The sequence below is a fragment of the Lampetra planeri genome, chromosome 74 (assembly GCF_965212315.1).
Source record: "Lampetra planeri chromosome 74, kcLamPlan1.2.h2, whole genome shotgun sequence".
In the NCBI taxonomy this organism is placed as follows: Eukaryota; Metazoa; Chordata; class Hyperoartia; order Petromyzontiformes; family Petromyzontidae; genus Lampetra; species Lampetra planeri.
The window spans coordinates 3,024,244-3,042,211 of record NC_136179.1 but is presented as its reverse complement, the minus strand read 5'-3'; the positions used below and the strand labels follow the sequence as shown (position 1 = coordinate 3,042,211).

Sequence of the window (17,968 nt, the reverse complement as noted above, 5' to 3'; positions counted from 1 at the left end):
ACATCATAAACTAGTGTTACAGATTAGAACAAATTGAATTCTTAGCTTCACACCGTGGTCCTCTAAGAATCACACTATGCTCGTGAGAATGTAACATGTATGTATGTAATATGTATGCATGAGTTATGTCTGTATGTAGTATGTATGCATGTAAAATGTATGTATGTAATATGGACGTGCGAACCAATTGTGGAATATGTGAAACGGAAGGTGCAGGATCAGGATGGGATTAAAATTATTTGAATAACACGTTGGTGGTATTAGGATCAAACTTCTTGGTTCTTTCGGTAAAGTCACGTAGAATGGAAATTATAAAATAATCAAAACATAATACAATTATTCTCACGACGTTTCGGCCACAACGCAAACAGCCGTCAGTTCGCATATCCAACCCCCGGTTCGCAAGTCCAAATGGCATGCATACATATTACATACATACGAGCACAGTTCACATGCCCGTACACTACTATACATATGTAGAGAATTTCCCAGGACGCACTCGGAGACGAAGGAGAGGTTTAAGGGCTTTCGCCGAGGGTTTATTAAAGTTATTGACCTACACCAGGTGTAACAACTTCCCAGGGGTGAGGGATGCCGGGCTCGGTCCCACTGGTCCCCCCGACACAGTCGGCTGCCCCGTGCTGCCTCCTCTGCGCCGACCGCAGCCACCTCCAGCCCTGGCGCTGCGCTCTGTCCTATCCCGACTCCCTTGCCCCTGGCTCCCCGTTCTACCTGACTCCGACTTCAGCACAGACCCCGATGACGACACGGGCTCTACTTTCTGCAAGCCGCTAATGAAAAGAACACGGGGCGGTGGAAACACGTGCTTCCATGGGCGGTCGGGGACAGGGCATGCTTGTTTGCCCACAGGTGCCACCAGGTATATCCCCAAGCTGCTCAGTCAATTGCAAGGTACGGTAGAAGTCATAGAGGTGAAATGGCTGCAGTGTGTAAATGTAGTTAGGGTTGCCGCCGTTGGTTCGTCCACCCATCGCGCCTCAAGACTTATGTCCGTCCCCACCCAGACAGCTCACCCCCATGTCCTGTACAGCCCAAGTCTGGTTTGCCCGACGTGGTGGGGCACTCGGCAACGGAAACCGTACGCCAAAGGAAATGTGTTGTGCCGCCCACAGTTTCCGAGCCTCTGAGGCCCGGGGTGCCTCAAGGATCCGCCACGTGCGAGGAACCGGTGCCTGGAGCCTGGTCAAATTCTTCAAAATAAGCCAGGGACCTGCCTAATCCTTCAAGGCTGTGGTGCGAACCCTTAACGCCCCGACATGGACAAGATTCTACCATGGGCGAGGGACGGGCGTCGAGAACCAGGTCAAAATGTGCAAGGTTGCGCTTGTAGGCTCCACGCCCAATATCAATCCGGCATATATTCGGTGCCATTGCGATGTAACATTCTACCAGCAGTGGGCAGCTTGATTCTAATACGACCATGGTGCGATTTTTATTATCTTGATTTGAAGCTTTCGTGACTGCAGGAATCCATACTCTTTGGTTCTTTCGCTGAAGTCACGTAGGTAGAAAAATAACAGATCACATTATTTATCTATATTATTTTGTCTACCTATATGACGTTACCGAAAGAACCAAAGAATATAGCTACAGTATAATGCAAATCAAGTCACTTCCAGGAATACCAAACCAAAGTATAATTCCCCATTGATCTCCTTATTAGTTCACCACGTTTGTTCACTGTGCGTCTGTTTAAGTCAAAGCCAAACATCCAACGAACGCGTAATCAATGTATATCCTGAAATCAGTTATCTAAAGTCGCGTATTACCATCCAAAATAGCGATATAAAGGAAAAAAACAAGTAAAATATATCGAATAAAGTTGTAACAACAGACTCATTCCAACAGGAACACTTGACCACGACAAGATTGTCAGTAATTGAACGGTCTCACAAACACTGCTCCTCGCACCACTTCAGCAAGTAATCCGATATTAGAAACTACCAACTGCACGTAACGAAATATTCTAACAAACTGCAAAACTCGAGTATCAAAATCACTGATACATCAATTGTAACGTATTACTTGGTCTAAAACATACACAATTGCACACAATGTGGCTTAATAGGTCTCACCAAACCCAAAATAATTTCAATTATCCTTTGCTTTAGATTTGAATTTCGAGCCACTCCATTACATCCAGCCATCTCTCGAGATCCAACTTCATGGGCTCGAAGGTTGAATCTTCTTCAGGACTCATTTCAGCACCTTTTTTGTAACCGGGCCCTGCTCTCGCGGGACCCCACACGTCGTTGGAAATTATTGCGATGATCATGTCTGAGCTGAGAATTAAGTGGCTAAAGATGACTTTGTTTAACCATAACTGTGTTTGTAGGTTAGTGTTATCGGGGCTAAGTGGATACTACTCATGAATTAACTCGCACTCCTTTATGACCGACAATTGTACTCATTTTGGTTGATCGAGTAGAACAAGGCACGTGCCACGTATAGACGAATTCTTATCAACAATAGTGGCCTAAAATATAATGCTAAAATAAACGTTAACACTGGATGCAACGTGCACCTATTAATCCCTGCCTCGTATTTACGACTAACAATTGCACTTGCACATAACTTACATTCAATCAAAGCAAAATGCTCATACGACCACATTGTTATTCTAAGAATTGTAATGCGATGCTAACCCTTCACCCCCCACAGTTCGCATATCCGACCATCGGTGCGCATGTCCAAAGGCCATACATATTACATACGTCCATACGAGCACAGTTCGCTTGCACGTACACTATACATACATATGCGCATAGTGTGATTTTAATACGATCGCGTTGTAATTATAATACTTGTGTAGAGGAGTAGAGGAGAGTGGTGGCGTCGCGTGCGCTGTCCGGTGCGATGACGTCACGGGACGTGGGGTCGCACGCGCTGGGCAGTGCACGTGACGTCACGCCTCCTAGGGTATTTAAGGGATACCCCGTGACGAAAGCGGGGCCACTATAGGAACGGGGATAGTAAACAGGGTGAAGAGGGAACCAGTGGGTAGAGAGAGGGATCGAACAGGGAGTCTGGGGAGAAGCCGGTGGTAGCCGTAGAGGTGCTTCTCTCTCCGCTCGGTGGAGTCCGCAGAGTCCCCGATCCGACACGAGAGAGAGACCGGAGCTAGCCGGCAGGGACCCGGACTCAGAGTAGGACCCCTAGCCCCTGGGAGTTGTGTACCCTGCTGTGTAGTATGGATAAGTGTTAATAAACCCTGGCGGAAGCACCTAACTTACCTCCGTCTCCGATTACGTCCGTCGGAACTACTCAATACTTGTAATGAGATTATAATAGCGTACCTCTGTTTTGGTATTATTAATGATTAAACTAGTTTATTGTATTTTAATGGTTCGTGTTATCGTTTATAGTGTTACAGTTCACATGTCATAGCGTACAGGATTCCCTGTATACTTAATGATTAGGGACCGTAACGTTGTGAATCGATTTATAATAGGGACCGTCCCCTCCTGAACCACACATGTTAATGGGGAGACAGCCAACATGATGCATGTTAAGGTCGGACTTGTGTGACGGAGATGCTCCTACCTGAAACTCGGCTCCAATTTTTTTTGCTATTAACAGTTTTTGAAAATAATGTTTTATTCATCTGCACAGTGGTGGTTTGTAATGTTATCGGATTACTTGCTGAATTAATATAGTCCGGAGTCATTACAATTGTAACGAATCATTATTTCACGGGCTAATATTGGGTTTTTGCGATTATTTTATATATTCATACTGAATATTGCTATTTGATGCCATTGAGATGGAACATTCATCCAGCAGTGGACAGCTTGATCATAATACCACCAAAGTGTTATTCAAATAATTTTAATCCCATCCTGATCCTGCACCTTCCGTTTCACATATCCCACCATTGGTTCGCATGTCCATATTACATACATACATGTTACATGCATACATACTACATAGAGACATATCACATGCATACATATTACATACATACATGTTACATACTGACGAGCATAGTGTGATTCCTAGAGGACCACGGTGTGAAGCTAAGAATTCGAATATCACACTTCAATGTAGGGTGTTCTAATCTGTAACACTAGTTAATGATGTTATTTTATAGCGTTATAATGTATCGCTCATAGCTTATATTGTTAGAGTTCACAACATTATAGTTGACTATAACACTAGCTCATAGTTTAAATGTTATATTGTTAGAGTTTATAATGTTAGGGTATTCAATGTGAGTTTACAATTTGAGAGTTTGTGGACGTGCCCTGTTCTCGTTGGACCCGACACGGATTTGGAAATAATTGCTATAATCATGTATGAGCTGGGATGAGCTACTAATGTTTACTTTGTTTAATCATAACTGTGTGTAGGTTAGTGCAATCGGGGCTTAGTGAATACTACTCATGAATGAACTCATACTTCTTTTGGATAGAAATTTGAAATAGTGTTGGTAGAACAAGTCGCCTGCTTTTTCTAGACGAATTGTTATCTTCAAGTGCGTCCGTAAATATACTTGCTAAAATACACAGCATAGGGAAGGCTGCCTTGTTGGGGAGATGCAGTTTGGGTAAGGCGCTGTGGCCGGGTGATGACACGGATTCTGAAACAATGGAGTTAAACACTCACTGCTTGGCCCCGTCGACAGCAGCAAAGGCTGTCATATACCGCCCCATTTACGAGTTGGCTCTTTGGGGCTGTATAATGTTTATAGTTGAAGGTGCTAGGTGTTGTCTTCTTCCAACAGCTACTAACGTGCGTGTGTTGTCTGTTTTTAGGATTTGTCCATTGATGTTTTTCTTTTTATTGCGGCGTTTTTTTGTTGAGTTCTGTCACTTGAGTGTTGCAGTTTGTTTAAGAATTCGTCACGTGAGCGTGGTGTTTTGCTTGTGGGAATTTCTCTTTGTCACAATTTGTGATTGTCATAATGATTGTAACGATTCATAATCTCATTAGTTTAAAATGGGTTTGTGCGTGCATTTATATAAGTATATTCCGTCTTTTGTTATTCGATGACATCTAGCAGTGAAAATCGTGATTGTAATATGACCATGTTGTAGTTGTGATAACCTACCTAAAGTTATGGTTAAACAAAGTAATCTTGAGTTACTTAATTCTCAGCTCAGACATGATCATCGCAATAATTTCTAAAGACGTGTGTGGTCCTGCGAGAGCAGGTCCTGACTCCAAACAGCTGGGCAGCATAATCGGAAGTAGCTGCGTCGCCCTCGAAATGTGAGGTTGCTGCTGTTGTTGTCGCTGCTGTTGTTGCTGCTGTTGTTGCTTCTGTTGCTGTGATATACGCATGGAGGTGGTGTTCTGTGATGGGATGACGCCTTTGATTAAAGCCTCTGATCAAACTCACCCGATTGACGCTCTTGATCGTCGCATTTGATCAACTCTGATATTGTATACTCTCACATGTTAAGCTCTATCATAGTGAAACATAATATTATAACCTATGAACTACAACCTATCCATTGTAATGCTGTAAAAGAATATTACCCATTGGGTTTCACTCCCTCGTCGAGAAGGGCGCTCTCTTCCTTATCTGAAGTTACATGCTAATTTCTCTGCATTCACTTTAAATCGAGGACAAAGTTTTTCCATTAATTCAAAATAAGCGCACAATTACACACTGAGATGCACTTACATATTCATGCATGAAGCACAATGGGCACATTACTCTTCGGTATGTTAATAGACATGCGGATTGTACCTTCCAAAATTAACAATCGAATGCAAATATCCTGAAAGACAAAGGATTGGATCCTAGGTGGGGAGTTATAAGGCGCCTCAGAAGCAGAGCTCAATGCCATTTCGAGAGGGAACTTGATGAGGTTGGACGCTCGACTCGTCGCTCTGCTGATCGCCCTTCAACCGCGAGACAACGCAACCTGGCGAGCACAATTGCTGTGTCGACAGTTAGGCGACTTTGCGTCGGGAGAGTTCGTGGCGACATCTTTAAACGGGTTCCAGACATCGATATACTGTGAATCTCCTAGTAAGTGTCTATTTTCGCGGATAAACTCTTAAACGTGTTCGTCGTCAAATTAGCGGTATTTTTTTGCGTCTCGGTTAGACGCGAGTGTCGTTCTTGTTTTAGCAGTTAACAAAATCCAAAACTCAACGCTAAACATCATTGCGGCCGATAGCGTACATTTGACTCGATAACACCGCTGCTGTTACTACGCTCACATGGAGCAGAGACGCTCTCCACAGCCCCACGCACACGGAGTCAAGAAGCCATTCAATTGCTCTGTGTGTGGGAAGTCCTTTTCACGGCCATCACATCTTCAGAGACACCAGAGAACACACACGGGCGAGAAGCCATTCCTGTGCCCTGTGTGTGGGAAGGCATTTGCACACTCGGTAACTCTTCAAGACCATCAGAGAACATAATAGATTCCACTCTAAACGGAGTTACGGTATGACAATGTCATTAGAAGCATTTTGATCGCTCATATGTATGTAAAGTATACATTCAATCGAATCGGGGGACGGATATGCGAACTGTGGGGGTTTGCAGGGTTAGAATCGAATTAAAATTATTCTAGTAACAATATGTTCGTATGCGCATTTTACTGTGCTTGAATATGTGTTATGTGCAAATGCGAATCGTTAGTCATAAATGCTAGGCAGGGTTTAAAATGTGCATGTTTAATCCAGTGTTAACGTTAATCCAGTGTTAGCATTGTATTTAAGGACAATATTGTTAATATCAATTCGTCTGGACATGGCACGTGCCTTGTTCGTCTCGATCAACCAAAATGAGTACAATGTCGGTCATAAAGGTGTGCGAGTTCATTCATAAGCAGTATTCGCTGATCCCCGATGACACAGACCTACACACAAACAAAGTACTCTTTATTAAATTAATTATCAGCTCAGACATCATCATCTCAATCATTTCCAAAGACGTGTGGGGTCCCGCAAGAGCAGGGCCTGGCAACAAATATCTGAGCAGCGGAAGCAGCAGAATCAGAAGTAGCTGCGTCGCCCTCGAAATGTGATGTTGCTGCTGCTGTATTTGCTTCTGCGTCGATCAAGATTGACGCTCTTGATCGTCGCATTTGATCAACTCTGACATTGTAAACTCTCACATGTTAAACTCTAACATAGTGAAATATAATATTATAACATATGAACTACAAACTATCCATTGTTACGCTTTAAAATACGATAAACTGTTATAGTGCAGAACCACATAATTGGAGGTATGGGATTATAATCGCATACTAATCATTAGAATCGCACTGAGCTAATTAGAATCACACTGTGGTTGTACGTATGGTAAGTTAATATGCCAACCGGGGGTAGGATATGCAGGATTAGAATCGAATTACAATAATTCTAATCCCACTCGTCGTATTAGAATCACACTTTCCACTGTTGGATGCATGTGTCGTATCAATGGAATCGAATAGCCATATAAGTATATACAGTATACACAAATAAAGAGTATAACAATCACACATTATAACATAGATACAATAAACATTATATAAAAAACGTATTTACAAATATATATTCCACTTTTTTAAAACTCAGAATGTCGTCGTTTATGTGGGGACATGGAGCGCAGTGGATCGTATTGTCTAAGCTGCTTTTCGGAATCCGTGTGATAACCCAGTCACATCGCCTAACTCCAGTGACAGCACCTTACCCAAACTACATCTCCCAAACAAGGCAGCCTTACCGATGCTGTGTATTATGTTTACGGGATAACAGAGGTGTGTATTTTCCCATACGCCTTGCCCAAAAAGACTGATTGTCCGCTTAACAGCCTAGCCTGTAAACCACCATTGGTGACAGTGTTGTTTCAGAGCAGCTATTAAAGTCGTTTTGGCAAACGAAGTGGTGGCTGGCCAAACCATTCCTCGCTGTTTGTCTCCGGAGTGATGACGGATACAAACCAGACCAAGCGGAGACCATGTACCAAATCGGATTTTGGTTACTGATGTTAGAGTGATTGAATTGCAAGTGTGTTCACTACGAGTCTGTACGTGCTCACTCCCGAAGCTCGGTGGTTTTTGGCAACGCCACGGGGCTGCATTCACTTTAAATCGAGGACAATGGAGGGTATGGGGAACGTGTTTATCCATTTATTCAAAATTTGTTATTGATAAGAATTCGTCTGGACATGGCACGTGCCTTGTTCTACTCGATCAACCAAAATTAGTATAATGTCGGTCATACAGGAGTGTGATTTCATTCATGAGTAGTATTCACACAGCCCCGATGACACTAACCTACCTAAAGTTATGGTTAAACAAAGTAATCTTGAGTGACTTAATTCTCAGCTCAGGCATGATCATCGCAATCATTTCCAAAGACGTGTGGGGTCCTGCGAGAGCAGATCCCCACTCGGAATCGGAAGTAGTTGCGTCGCCCTCGAAATGTGATGTTGCTGCTGTTGTTGTCGCTGCTGTTGTTGCTGCTGTACTTGCTTCTGTTGCTGTAATAAACGCAGGGAGGTGGTGTTCCGTGATGGGATGACGCCTTTGATTAAAGCCTCTGATCAAACTCACCCGATTGATGTCCGTGATCGCCGCATTTGATCAACTCTGATATTGTATACTCTCACATGTTAAGCTCTATCATAGTGAAACATAATATTATAACCTATGAACTACAACCTATCCATTGTAACGCTGTAAAAGAATATTACCTATTGGGTTTCACTCCCTCGTCGAGAAGGCCGCTCTCTTCCTTTTCTAAAGTTACATGTTAATTTCTCTGCATTCACTTTAAATCGAGGACAAAGTTTTTCCATTTATTCAAAATAAGCGCACAATTACACACTGAGATGCACTTACATATTCATGCATGAAGCACAATGGGCACATTACTCTTCGGTATGTTAATAGACATGCGGATTGTGATTTCCAAAATTAACAATCGAATGCAAATATCCTGAAAGACAAAGGATTGGATCCTAGGGGGGAGTTATAAGGCGGCTCAGAAGCAGAACTCAATGCCATTTCGAGAGGGAACTTGATGAGGTTGGACGCTCGACTCGTCGCTCTGCTGATCGCCCTTTAACCGCGAGACAACGCAGCCTGGCGAGCACAATTGCTGTGTCGACAGTTAGGCGACTTTGCGTCGGGAGAGTTCGTGGCGACATCTTCAGACGGGTTCCAGACATCGATATACCGTGAATCTCCAAGTAAGTGTCTTTTTTCGCGGATAAAATCTTAAACGTGTTCGTCGTCAAAATTACGGGATTTTTTGCGTCTCGGTTAGACGCGAGTGTCGTTCTTGTTTTAGCTGTTAACAAAAAACGCTTAACATCCTTGCGAACGATAGCGTAATTTTGACTCGATAACACCGCTGCTGTTACTACGCTCACATGGAGCAGAGCCGCTCTCCACAGCCCCACGCACACGGAGACAAGAAGCAATTCAATTGCTCTGTGTGTGAGAAGTCATTTTCACGGCCATCACATCTTCAGAGACACCAGAGAACACACACGGGCGAGAAGCCGTTCCTGTGCTCTGTGTGTGGGGAGGCATTTGCACGGGAATCAACTCGTCAAACTCACCAGAGAACACACACGGGCGAGAAGCCATTCCTGTGCTCTGTGTGTGGGGAGGCATTTGCACAGTCATCACATCTTCAGAGTCATCAGAGAACACACACGGGCGAGAAGCCATTCCTGTGCCCTGTGTGTGGGAAGACATTTGCAAAGTCATCGCATCTTCAGAGTCATCAGAGAACACACACGGGCGAGAAGCCATTCCTGTGCCCTGTGTGTGGGAAGACATTTGCAGACTCATCAACTCTTCATAGTCATCAGAGAACACACACGGGCGAGAAGCCATTCCTGTGCCCTGTGTGTGGGAAGACATTTTCAAAGTCATCAAATCTTCATAGTCATCAGAGAATACACACGGGCGAGAAGCCATTCCTGTGCCCTGTGTGTGGGAAGACATTTGCAGACTCATCAACCAGGAACAGGCATCAGAAGGTCCACAATGATAGGAAACTGAAATCAAAAGCTGAAGTTCGAGGTGCTGGAATGAATCCTGAAGAAGTTTCCACCTTCGATCCCATGCAGTTGGATCCCGAGAGATGGCTGGATGTAATGGAGTGGCTCGAGGATCAAACCGAGAGTCAGGGATGAACAAATATTACGTCAGGTGGTTATACCTTTTAAGCCGTATCGAGTACTTTTGTGTGTAATTTTTACCATTTTAGTTTTACAGTTTTTGTGAGTTTAATGACAGTGGTGGTTTGTAATGTTATCGGATTACTTGCCGAAGTGGTGTGATGAGCACTGGTTGTGAGAGGGTTCAATTGTAGTCGTTAAGTGTTCCTGTTGAGCTACAGTTGGAATGCGTCTGTAGTTAGATCTTTACTCAACATTTTAAACGTTTTTTCAAGTATATTGCTTTTTTATTGGTATTAATCGACTTTAGATAGCCGATGTCAGGATGTACATTGATGACGCGTTCTTTGGATATATGGCCTTGACTTCAACATAGACGCACAGTGAACAAATGTGGTGAACTAATAAGGAAATCATGGGGAATGATACTTTAACGCTTTGGTATTCCTGGAACGGAAATGGTTTGCATTGTTCTGGACATAATAAATATTCCCTTCGAGTTTTGACGTAAAAATGATGAATTAAAAACGTATTTTTACAAATGTTTGTCCGGTCTTTATTTTATAATGTTCCTAGCAAAAACATGTGAAGATAATGTCAGGTGGAGGATCTCCGTCACACAAGTGTGCCCTTAACCGGCAGCATCTTGGCTGTCTACCTGATTAACACGTGTTCCTTGAGGGGAAACGTCCCCGTAGTTAATCTTTCATCAACGTACCAGTCCCTAATTCCGAAGTATGTCGGGGATAAACTGTACTCTATAACATGTAAACTGTAATACTATGCACGAAAACACTAAACATTAAACTATTATAAACTAGTGTTATAATTCATAACCATATAAACGGATTTAAGGTATTATAATATCATTAGAAGCATTAGAATCATAGTGTGGTCGTATAAGAATATCTAATATGTATGTATAGTGTACGTGCAAGGATCGGATAAAAATTATCACAATTACAACATGGTCATATTACAATCACGATTTTCACTGCTAGATGTCATCGAATAACAAACGACGGAATATATTTATATAAATACACGCACAAACTCATTATAAACTCATGAGATTATGAATCGTTACAATTATTATAACAATCACAAATTGTGACAAAGCGAAATTCCCACAAGCAAAACACCACGCTCACGTGACGAATTCTTAAACAAACTGCAACACTCAAGTGACAGAACTCAACAAAAAAACGCCGCAATAAAAAGAACAACATCAATGGGCAAGTCTTAAAAACACACAACACACGCACGTTAGTATCTGTTAGAAGAAGACAACACCTAGCACCTTCAACTATACACATCATACAGCCAACTCGTAAATGGGGCGGTATATGACAGCCTTCACTGCTGTCGACGGGGCCAAGCAGAGAGTGTTTAACTCCATTGTTTCAGAATCCGTGTCATCACCCGGTCACAGCGCTTTACCCAAACTACATCTCCCCAACAGGGCAGCCTTCCATATGCTGTGTATTTTAGCAGTTATTTACGAATGCACTTGAAGATGACAATTCGTCTAGAAAAGGCAGGCGACTTGTTCTACCAACACGATTTCAAATTTCTATCCGAAAGAAGTATGAGTTCATTCATGAGTAGTATTCACTAAGCCCCGATGGCACTAACCTACACACAGTTATGATTAAACAAAGTAAACATTAGTCGCTCATCCCAGCTCAGACATGATCATAGCAATTATTTACAAATCCGTGTCGGGTCCCACGAGAACAGGGCACGTCCACAAACTATCAAATTGTAAACTCACATTGCATACTCTAACATTAAAAACTCTAACAATATAACCTTTAACCTATGAGCTATACATTGTAACGCTTTAAAATAACACTACAAACTAGTGTTATAGTAAACTATAATGTTGTGAACTCTAACAATATAAGCTATGTGCGATACATTAAAACGTTATAAAATAACATCATAAACTAGTGTTACAGATTAGAACACCGTACATTGAAGTGTGATATTCGAATCTCATTCGAATTCTCAGCTTCACAACGTGTTCCTCTAAGAATCACACTATGCTCGTGAGTATGTAACATGTCTGTATGTAACATGTATGCATGTGACATTTATGTAATATGGACGTGCGATCCAATTGTGGGATATGTGAAACGGAAGGTGCAGGATCAGGATGGGATTAAAATTATTTGAATAACACTTTGGTGGTATTAGGATCAAGCTGTCCACTATTGGATAAATGTTCCATCTCAATGGCATCAAATAGCAATATTCAGTATGGATATGTAAAATAATCGCACAAACCCAATATTAGCCCGTGCGCTCCGGTGGAGAAAGGTCCCCATTATGAATCGTTTCGCAACATTCAGGTCCAGAATACCGAAGTATACCGGGAATCACCTGTACTTTAAAAACATGTAAATTGATAAAACTATAGACAATAATTTTAAATTTGAAGCTTTCGGGACTGCAAGGATTCATATTCTTAGGTTTTTCTGTAAAGTCACGTAGGTAAAACATCAAAATTAATAAATATAATAAAATAAAATAAAAGTCACGACGTTTCGGAGGCAACACAAGTCTCCGTCATCAGGTGGGACCGTCACAGCCAGATTAGCTGCATCAAGTGAGGCAATGATTCAAGATGCAATCCCTTAAAAGCAAGTTGAGGGGGGAGGAGAGGGGGGCTCATCAGAATGTGGTAGCCAATGAATGGAACGTATCGGGAGGGAGGGGGGCGGGGCTCAAAGACAGCACGGGGCGCCAGGCACAACGCATCGGGAGGGGGAGGGGCCAAAAGGATGTGCTCGACGTTCCATTCATTGGCTACCACATTCTGATGAGCCCCCGTCTCCTCCCCCCTCAACTTGCTTTTAAGGGATTGCATCTTGAATCATTGCCTCACTTGATGCAGCTAATCTGGCTGTGACGGTCCCACCTGATGACGGAGACTTGTGTTGCCTCCGAAACGTCGTGACTTTTATTTTATTTTATTATTTTTATTAATTTTGATGTTTTACCTACGTGACTTTACCGAAACAACCTAAGAATATAGACAATAACACTAAACATTAAACGACAACACAAATTATGAACTGGTTTTATAATTTATAGCACCATAAACGGAGGTACGGTATTAAAATCTCATTAGAAGTATTAAATCGCAATCTACACATATGTATGTAAATTATCTGTTCAATCGAACCGGAGGTCGGATATGTGAACTGTGGAGATACAGGGCAAGAATCGCATTCAAATTTTAGAATAACAATATGGTCGTATTAGCATTTTAATGGGCTTGAATGTATGTTATGTGCAAATGCAATCGTTAGTCGTAAATGCGAGGGAGGGGTTAAGAGGTGCACGTTTAATCAAGTGTTAAGGACACTGTTGTTGATAAGAATTCGTCTGGACATGGCACGTGCCTTGTTCTACTCGATCAACCAAAATTAGTATAATGTCGGGAGTATGATTTCATTCAAGAGTAGTATTCACAGAGACCCGAGGACACTAACCTACCTAAAGTTATGGTTAAAAAAAGTAATCTTGAGTGACTTAATTCTCAGCTCAGACATGATCATCGCAATCATTTCCAAAGACGTGTGGGGTCCTGCGAGAGCAGGTCCCGACTACAAACAGCTGGGCAGCAGAATCGTAAGTAGCTGCGTCGCCCTCGAAATGTCATGTTGCTGCTGTTGTTGTCGCTGCTGTTGTTGCTGCTGTAGTTGCTTCTGTTGCTGTGATATACGCAGGGAGGTAGTGTGCCGTGAAGGGATGACGCCTTTGATTAAAGCCTCTGATCAAACTCACCCGATTGATGCCCTTGATCGTCGCATTTGATCAACTCATAGTGAAACATAATATTATAACCTATGAACTACAACCTATCCATTGTAACGCTGTAAAAGAATATTACTCATTGGGTTTCACTTCCTCGTCGAGAAGGCCGCTCTCTTCCTTTTCTAAAGTTATGTGCTAATTTCTCTGCATTCACTTTAAATCGAGAACAATGTTTTTTCATTTATTCAAAATAAGCGCACAATTACACACTGAGATGCACTTACATATTCATGCATGAAGCACAATGGGCACATTACCCTTCGGTATGTTAATAGACATGCGGTTTGTGCCTTCCAAAATTAACAATCGAATGCAAATATCCTGAAGACAAAGGATTGGATCCTAGGGGGGGAGTTATAAGGCGGCTCAGAAGCAGAGCTCAATGCCATTTCGAGAGGGAACTTGATGAGGTTGGACGCTCGACTCGTCGCTCTGCTGATCGCCCTTCAACCGCGAGACAACGCAGCCTGGCGAGCACAATTGCTGTGTCGACAGTTAGGCGACTTTGCGTCGGGAGAGTTCGTGGCGACATCTTCAGACGGCTTCCAGACATCGATATACCCTGAATCTCCAAGTAAGTGTCTATTTTCGCGGATGAACTCTTAAACGTGTTCGTCGTCAAATTTACGGGATTTTTTTGCGTCTCGGTTAGACGCGAGTGTCGTTCTTGTTTTAGCAGTTAACAAAATCCAAAACTCAACGCTAAACATCCTTGCGGCCGATAGCGTACTTTTGACTCGATAACACCGCTGCTGTTACTACGCTCACATGGAGCAGAGACGCTCTCCACAGCCCCACGCACACGGAGACAAGAAGCCATTGAATTGCTCTGTGTGTGGAAAGACATTTTTACGGCCATCACATCTTCAGAGACACCAGAGAACACACACGGGCGAAAAGCCGTTCCTGTGCCCTGTGTGTGGGAAGACATTTGCACGCTCGTCACATCTTCAGAGTCACGAGAGAACACACACTGGTGAGAAGCCATTCCTTTGCTCTGTGTGTGGGAAGACATTTGCACAGTCGTCAACTCTTCAAACTCATCAGAGAACACACACGGGCGAGAAGCCATTCCTGTGCCCTGTGTGTGGGAAGACATTTACAAACTCATCACATCTTCAGCGTCACCAGAGAACACACACGGGCGAGAAGCCATTCCTGTGCCCTGTGTGTGGGAAGGCATTTGTACGGTCATCAACTCTTCAAACTCATCAGAGAACACACACGGGCGAGAAGCCATTCCTGTGCCCTGTGTGTGGGAAGACATTTACAAACTCATCACATCTTCAGCGTCACCAGAGAACACACACGGGCGAGAAGCCATTCCTGTGCCCTGTGTGTGGGAAGACATTTACAAACTCATCACATCTTCAGAGTCACCAGAGAACACACACGGGCGAGAAGCCATTCCTGTGCCCTGTGTGTGGGAAGGCATTTGTACGGTCATCAACTCTTCAAACTCATCAGAGAACACACACTGGTGAGAAGCCATTCTTGTGCCCTGTGTGTGGGAAGGCATTTGCACGGTCATCAACCATGAACAGGCATCAGAAGGTCCACAATGATAGGAAACTGAAATCAAAAGCTGAAATTCAAGGTGCTGCAATGAGTCCTGAAGAAGTTTCCACCTTCGATCCCATGCAGTTGGATCCCGAGAGATGGCTGGATGTAATGGAGTGGCTCGAGGATCAAACCGAGAGCTCGGGGTGACTGAAATATAATGTTGCATGCGGTTATACCTATTAAGCTGTCTTGAGTACGTTTGTGTTTAATTTTGACCATTTTAGTTTTACAGTTTTTTTGAGAGTTTAATGACGTGCACAGTGGTGGTTTGTAATGTTATCGGATTACTTGCCGAAGTGGTGTGATGAGGACTGGTTGTGAGACTGTTCAATTGTAGTCGTTATGTGTTCCTGTTGAGCTAAAGTTGGAATGCGTCTGTAGGTACATCTTTACTCTACATTTTAAACGATTTTTGTCAAGTATATAGCTTTTTTTGGTTGGTATTCATCGACTTTCATAACCGATTTCAGGATGTACTTTGATGACGCGTTCGTTGGATATATGGCCTTGACTTCAACATAGATGCACAGTGAACAAATGTGGTGAACTATTAAGGAAATCATGGGGAATTATACTTTAACGCTTTGGTATTCCTGGAACGGAAATGGTTTGCATTGTACTGGAAATGTGTGAACATAGGACATAATAAATATTCCCTTCGAGTTTTGACGTAAAAATGATTGCAGATGAATAAAAACGTATTTTTAACAAATGTTTGTCCGTTCTTTATTTTATAATGTTCCTAGCAAAAACATGTTAAGCGAGTTTCAGTTGGAGGATCTCCGTCACACAAGTGTGCCCTTAACCGGCAGCATCTTGGCTGTCTACCCGATTGACACGTGTTTCTTGAGGGGAAAGGTCCCCGTAGTTAATCGTTTCTCAACGTACCAGTCCTTAATCCCGAAGTGTGCCGGGGATAAACTGTACTCTATAACATGTAAACTGTAACACTATAAACGATAATACTAAACATAAAACGACTATAAACTAGTGTTTTAATTTAGAACGATATAAACGGAGGTAAGGTATTATAATCTCATTAGAAGCATTAGAATCACAGTGTGGTCTTATTAGAATAGCACTTTGCTCATATGTATGTATGGTCTACGTGCAAGGATCGGATAAAAAAAAAATTACAACACGGTCGTATTACAATCACGATTTTCACTGCTAGATGAAGGTCTCATCTCAATGTCATCGAATAGCAAAAGACGGAATATTATTATATTAATACTTCGAAAAACACCACTGTCACATGACAAATTCTCAAACTGCAACATTCAAGTGACAGAACAAAAAAAAGCCTAAAAAAAAGAACAACAATGAACAAATCCAAAAAAACAGTCATAACACGCATGTTAGTAGCTGTTAGAAGAAGACAACACCTAGCACCTTCAACTATACACATCGTACAGCCCCAAAGAGCCAACTCGTAAATGTAGCGGTATATGACAGCCTTCGAACTTTCGCTCGTGATTTGCCTCTTAATTATTGGTCTCAGTTTTCGAGAACCAACAAAATAGATGTGATGTCCTCAATTAGTCCAAACTGCACAATTCACGGTTGCAGACTGCTTTGAACAGCCAAATGTTATCACAGTAAGATAGTTAAGTACATTTATGATAAGAATTCGTCGACATGGCCTGTGTCTTGTTCTCCTTAATCAACCAAAATTATGACAAATTATGTAATAAATGAGTGTGAGCTAATTCTTCGGTAGTATTCGCTAAACACCGATGGCACTAACCTACACTAAGTTATGTTTAAACAAAGTAAACTTTAGTCGCTCAAATCTCAACTCAGATAGGATCATCTCAATTGTTTCCATAGACGTGTGGGGTACCACGAGAGCAGAGTCGGCCACAAACAGCCGGGCAGCAGTTGGAGCAGAAGCAGAAGTCGCTGCTTTGCCATCGAACGGTTTCGTAGCTGCTGTAGTTGCTTCTGTTACTGTTATATACGCAGCATGGTGGTGTCCCGTGATGGGATAACGCCTTTGATGAAAAACTCTGATGCAACCTACCATATCGAAGCCATCGATCGACGCCTTTTGATATACTGTTACATTGTAAACTCTCACACTGTGAACTTTAACATTATGAATTCCAACATTATAACTTAAACATTAACATATACATTTGAAGAATATACAAAATACTGTAAACTAGTGTTATAGTAAACTCTAACAATATAACATATGAGCTATACATTATAACGCTATACAATAACATTATTAACTAGTGTTATAGATTAGAACAACCTACATTGAAGTGTGATATTCGAATCGCATTCGAATTATTCGAATCACTCCGTGGTCCTCTTCGAATCACACTACGGTCGTAAGTATGTAACATGTATGTATGTAACATGTCTGTTTGTAGTAAGTATATGTGCATGTATCATGTATGTATGTGACATGTATGCATGTAACCTGTATATATGTAACATGTATGTATGTAGTATGTATGTATG

General features: G+C 42.3%; 1 protein-coding gene across 1 annotated transcript in view; it reads right to left on the bottom strand.

The window, feature by feature from the left end:
- Positions 1 to 556: 556 nt before the first annotated feature.
- LOC144737825 (uncharacterized) overlaps positions 557 to 17,968 on the bottom strand; it is a 57,383-nt gene continuing 39,971 nt past the window's right edge. The window contains 1 exon segment of the mRNA XM_078620699.1: positions 557 to 791. Within this exon segment, the coding sequence (XP_078476825.1) occupies positions 557 to 791 (235 nt within the window).